Below are 6,059 nucleotides of genomic sequence, written 5' to 3'. Positions count from 1 at the left end.
TTCAGCTAATTGACCACTTGATTGACTCACACATTTGCAGATTCAACGTATAAACATTCATTCAACAAATAGACAAACATTGCCGTGTTGCTCAGAGTTGACTCAACTCTTCAAAGAAAATAAACTCAATGAGAAATAACCAACTTCAACAATTCTGAAGCTCTATTCTATGAAAATATTTAGACCAAATCTGCTTTAAAAAATTATAATTCAAGTGAAAACACAAAATAGACTCTAACAAGTCTAGAACATGTTAAAGAACTCGGAATACATTGGAGCCCATGAACCCCAGTTCAAGAACAAAAATTATGGAGCCTGTACACTATGTGCAAGGATAGGGGGCAGGGAGTACGGAGATGAGGCAAAGGCAATGTCTGCCCTCAAAAACCTTACAGTCTAAGAAGTATTAGGCTTACATATGAGTGTGACTATACCACCAGAAAGAAAGAGAAGATGGCATTAGAGCCACAGAGACAAATTGCTGTGTGATTGGGGCAAAGACTGGGAGTGAAATGGCATCTGCTCTGGCCTTGATACTAGACAGGGAGAAGATGGAGACAATCGCACAAGCAGAGGTAGGGATGGAAACCAGAGGAACCACATTAGCTAGAGAGAGGGATAATTAACAGAAATGCAAGACGGGGTTGGAAAGAGAGGGATTTTGTCCAGACCCAAGGGAGGTCTTGGATGGCAAGCTCTCAACTTAAACTTGATTCTCTAGGTGGGGAGGGTCCATCCAAGATTGTGAGAAGAGGGTGATGTGAATGAACTGGTTTCAAGAACGTGGCAGTGAGAAGTGGCCAGTGACTAGGAAGGCCAGTCAGGAGACTATGGGCATCCATGAGGGGTGTCAAGTATCAGAGAAAGAGGGAAGGTTCGAGAGCAATTACCCAGGTAGAACCTACAGGGGATGGCAACTGCTCAGCAAGAGGAGCAGAGATGCAGATGGAGTCAGGGAAGGCTTCCGGGTGCCAAGCCTAGTTAACCAGGAAGGTGATCGTGCCACTCAGAGAACTAAAGGACATCTGAGGAGAGAAGTAAATTTGGAGGGGAAAATGATTAATCCCCTTTTAGACGACTGCATTAAGGGGCAAGTGAAACATTCAGATGAAGATCTTCTACAGGTCGTTGCATACCAAAGATGAAAGCAAACTAAATAGCTGTCCCATAAAGAGACAGAAAGGATGAATGGCGGATAAGTTTAAGATTCAGAAATGTGTGCTTGAAGAGCAATACCTGTGAAGAACCTCATTCTAGGATCTGTTTTTATCATCTCAAGCCAGTCATCCAGGAACTACCTTTCTTCATGGATGCAAGTAGAAGCACCTATAAAACCTGCTTAATGAAGCTGGGAGGTGTCCTTGACATGGAAGTCATCTGGCTGGCCGCAGAACGCGGTCTCTCCCTAAAATGAAAGATTGCAGCCTTTTAAAAATCAGAAAAATTAAAACTTGCATGCATGTGTGTATGTATGTATGTATGACATGCTCCTGTATCAATACATATATACATATGTAAAAATATGTACCACATACACACATACATATACCTATATATACGTACATACAATAGAATTTTCTCTAGTCCTTCATACTTGAGAGGAAGGCTACGTGTATGGCTAACAGGGTGACCAAAAAGCTACTAGTTTCACCCATAATAGTGCTTGTTTATTCCTGTTTTCCTGGTGAAATTACAATAACTCCAAATAGACCCTCTTTCTCTCTCAGGTGTGCCAACAATACGTTTTTGGCTACCCTTCTGATAGTTATAAGGTCTTCGACTTCAAGATCTAACCCATTTTCCACCCATTTTGTTCCTGAATTCCCAACCTGCCTTTCTCTCCCCTTTGCCCTCTCCTATCGTTATCTTTGACAGAGGACCCCTTTCGAAGTTTCCCTCTCAGAAAGGATTAGTCAGCCCCGTAGCACGGTGGCCCTTCTGGGATGTGAAAGTTACAAATGTCAAGTCTCTCCAGTGGCCTTTTCAATGGGCAGTGGAGCATTTGTGGCACATACACTTCTATATACTATAATTCTATGAAAATTAGTCATCCGTGTAGTAACTCTACGTTGCCAGAATTTTTTATCATCAACAATAGACATACACCTTTGTAAAATACACATAACGTAAACACTGATGAGGTAAAATACATATATGTGACGTAAAACTTCTGAGCACATCCCATAAAAATGGAGGTTACCACAGTTCCTTGATTGGGAAAATTTGTACTCTCTGGATACGGGAAAACAAAGACGAGCTTTTCAATAGTGTCATAATTCGCATCTCCCAAACAGTAAGTTAGGGAACTTATTTATCACAAAGACTGAACTTTCAGCTCTCCGATGTTTGCCCCAGAGGTGGCATTCCAAAATCACACTACCTACTTCTCTGACTGTTACATCAACTTAACGAAAGGGTACGTTCTGCTTTTATCCCAGTAGAGCCACAAGTAACAGACGCACCCACAGTACCATGATCATCGTGGTGATTTCATTGAACTATAATCCATGTGCCTGGGTGCTACTTTTATTTATTCAAAAGGAAAATGTGTGTGTGTCCCTTTGCCAAAGGATCTGAGTATTACGCTAATATTATTTTGGCATCCACTATTACCTGGGTTAACTTTTGTTTTACTGTCTCTTTTTCAAGTCATAACCTCATACTTAGGCATTGATTTATGATTAATCACTTCATATGAGAAAATCATCCTTTTTTTCCCGTTGCAGCCTTTTTTGGAAAATACCTCAATGAATATAACGGCAGCTACATCCCTCCTGGGTGGCGAGAATGGCTTGGATTAATCAAGAATTCTCGTTTCTATAATTACACTGTTTGTCGCAATGGCATCAAAGAAAAGCATGGATTTGATTATGCAAAGGTAATTTTCAGGCACTTTCACACTGCATCAATTTACTTCGTGCATAATGGGGAAAAGCCATTTTCAGTGAGTTAACCTATCCACCACATTGGCTCTCTATGTTCTCACAATGCTAGAATGAGAAATTTTAAGGTAATTTTAAACTCCAGGCAGGAAAAGACTCTCAAGGAACACTGACTTTGAATAGTGATTTTTTTTCCCCTCATTAGGTGGAAAGGCAATCAGCCTTTGACGAAAGTATCATCAAGAAAATCATAGATGCCTCCACGCTGTCTTGTGATAATTTTTGTTTTTTCCCCCTCTAGATGTGTCCACATAATCAAATGCTCATCTCATATTGTTTTGCTTCTCATTGGGGTGAAAGTCTATTTTGTCTTTGGCTTCAGATTTAGATGTAAGAATAAGAGCAGACAAGTGCAATAACAAAAAATTGGGAAACCACATTCCTTGTTTTTACTTCTGTCTGACCAAGCTTAGACATGTGACAAGGACACCTGCCCGGGAGCAGCTAGAGTCCACCCAAGTCTCTAAGGCTATCAGTCCTGGGATTTCCAAATCAGTTCATAGAAACTGAAATTGACATGTCCCGTGGTTCTTTAACAAATGGATCCTAGATTAGACTTTTTTAAAATTCACAAAGTTTCTGTGATTGCCAATTTAAAGCAATTTTCAGATCACAAGAGTAAAGGGGAAAATATCTTTGAATTTAGCCTGCTCGTTAGCCTAAAATATCCTCTTTCCTTCTAGCCTTACCCATCTCTTCCTCATTTATCTAAAAGAAGCCAAGAATCTGCTCTATCTAGCATAGCTCGCTGTGAAAGAGCCATTGGTAGAAATCAGAAAACGGGACCTTGATTTAATTTTGGCACGTTGCTGTCTTTAGGCTTGGCCTGATTTGAGCACAAGGGACCTGGTGGGAGATAAGGTGTCAGTCTCTCTCATATCCTTTAGAAAACAACGAATGCAAATGAGTTCACAAACATTGCTAATAGGTTTCCAGACTCATCAAAGTTGAGAGCTGGCGGGGACCTTGGAGGCAGAATTGAGCAACGTCCTCCGAAGTGCTCTAATTGTCACTGCTTTCATTTGTTATCTGTGGGGATGCTTTTCACGCTCCTTGTTCAAGCTATTAACCTTTCTTTCCCTGTTGTCCTAAGGAGAGCAAAGTAATCAAGATTCCCTCCAAAGACTAAATCAGCGTAACTTGCTCATTATCACAGCTGATTAAGTGTCAAAGGCAACTGTGTCCGAAAAGAAAATATGTCTTTTTATAGTGAGGAAAGGAATGAAACAGACACTCCCATGGAAGAAGGTGATAGCCTGTGGACTTGCCCTAACAATGACATGTGACACAGATTTCGTCCCTTGGGCACTGCTTCTGCAGCTGTTCTGGTCCTTGAATCTACATGTGATTAGTCATGCCTGGATGCCCCTGATACTGTAAACCTTGCCCGGGTGCTTTCGGAATAAAGTTTATACTGGCGCTTCAGGCCAATGATACACACTTAGAGGAAACAGGTGGTTTAATTTAGTTTTTCGTCTTTTCTTTCCTTTTCATTCCATTTCTTCCCTCCCCCTCATAGACTTACATCAGCCCCTTTGACTGCGGGTTAAGTCATTTTATTAACAAATCAGGCTCTAGTCCCAGCAGCTGTATCATTTTAGTTGTGCAATTAACAGAGTATAATCTGCACAAATCAACCGCTTCCCATACTGAGGGTTTCAAGTCAATTAATTAATAAGATGTTGCAGCTTTTCCCTGTGCACCCACATTTTGGCCACAGTTTTCATTAGCAATTTGCGTAATTCCTACAGGTGAATTTTTAATTGAAAGAAAAGATCTATTCTTTTGTTTGTGCATTTATGTGCATGTGTGCTTGTGTGTGTGTGTGTGTGTGTGTTCTGCAACTGTGAATTTGTAGTGGGCGTGGGTGTTTCCTGCCCTTGAAGTAATTAAATTTTTTGTCAACGGATTACATCAATGAAAGCTGAGAAGGGAAAATGTATCCGGTGTTTCAAGCTCTAGCATTTGGATTGCCAGATCTGATCATTATCTTGGGCAAACAGGACTTGACTTTTTTCTTTCCTCATTGCTAAATTGTGCATTACTTAAAATAAATTTTTTGCATGTTCCCAAGCTACCAACCCTAGTAAGTACCTGGCAACCGGTTTTCTCTGTTCCAGAAGATGTTCTGCTTTCTTGGGAAGTTCAGCACCCCTCCCTGCTTTAGACCTTACATCTTCACTCAGTGAGATGCTTCTGAGGAAAGCAATATTCAAATGTGATCTGATGAATGTCACCTTTTGTAATTTTTGTTTTGTGTCAAATGTATGTTTCAGGACTACTTCACAGACTTAATCACTAACGAGAGCATTAATTACTTCAAAATGTCTAAGAGAATGTATCCCCATAGGCCCATTATGATGGTGATCAGCCACGCGGCGCCCCACGGCCCCGAGGACTCAGCCCCACAGTTTTCAAAACTGTACCCCAATGCTTCCCAACACATGTGAGTAATATCAGCTCTGGGACCTGCTCCCCACCCCGCTCCTCCCCCTCCCCCATTTCCTTCCCCACTGCATCTCCGCAGGGCAGGAACACCGGCTTCTGCCACCGGGCCTGAAATCAAGGGCTTGTCTAGGTGGTCTGATTAAGACTCATGTTTCCAACATTTGTAAGTAGCTCAATGGAAAGAAAGAAGCACACAGGGTGAATGGGGGCGATTTTTATCAAGAGTTCCCATCAGTTGTCTTAAATAATATGCATGAGTGTGATCTAATAAAAATGATGATCAGATAGTATGCTTTTCATAGCAGCAGAGGGGCGACCCCGGTCTGGTTATAGAAACATAGGTTTGTTTTCTAGGCGAGTACTCTAGCAGCTTTGCTGCAGATGTGCAATTAGGATTCCTGCAGAAAGCAGCTTGAGTGGACTTGCCCAAGAGGCCTTCTCAGGCCACGGCTTTAAAATAACCTGCTGTTTCTTTCCGAGAGGCAGGGGCCTTGGAGAGGCGGGGGTGGGGAGGCACAGAGGGCTGACGGCGTCGGGGCCGAGACAGAGAGCAGAGTGCTGGATTATGCTTGTAATTCTCACTAGCCAAGGGTGGAAAAGTCTGGATGCCTTGGCAGCAAACAACATGATTTTGTTTTTCACTCTGTCAACACATTTTCTTCCCATCCA

At 41.9% G+C, this 6,059-nt stretch overlaps 1 protein-coding gene across 34 annotated transcripts in view; it reads left to right on the top strand.

Moving 5' to 3' along the window:
* SULF1 (sulfatase 1) overlaps positions 1-6,059 on the top strand; it is a 193,084-nt gene that overhangs the window by 130,853 nt on the left and 56,172 nt on the right. For 28 of the 34 annotated variants that reach the window (XM_070630474.1, XM_070630481.1, XM_008514545.2 and 25 more), the window contains 2 exons: positions 2,727-2,878; positions 5,219-5,388. In XM_070630474.1, the coding sequence (XP_070486575.1) occupies positions 2,727-2,878; positions 5,219-5,388 (322 nt within the window). The remainder of the gene's footprint in view (positions 1-2,726; positions 2,879-5,218; positions 5,389-6,059) is intronic. The other 6 variants (XM_008514550.2, XM_070630499.1, XM_070630497.1 and 3 more) reach the window with 1 other exon arrangement.

This window comes from Equus przewalskii, chromosome 8 (genome assembly GCF_037783145.1).
Source record: "Equus przewalskii isolate Varuska chromosome 8, EquPr2, whole genome shotgun sequence".
Lineage (NCBI taxonomy): Eukaryota > Metazoa > Chordata > Mammalia > Perissodactyla > Equidae > Equus > Equus przewalskii.
This window is presented reverse-complemented; position numbering and strand designations above follow the sequence as displayed.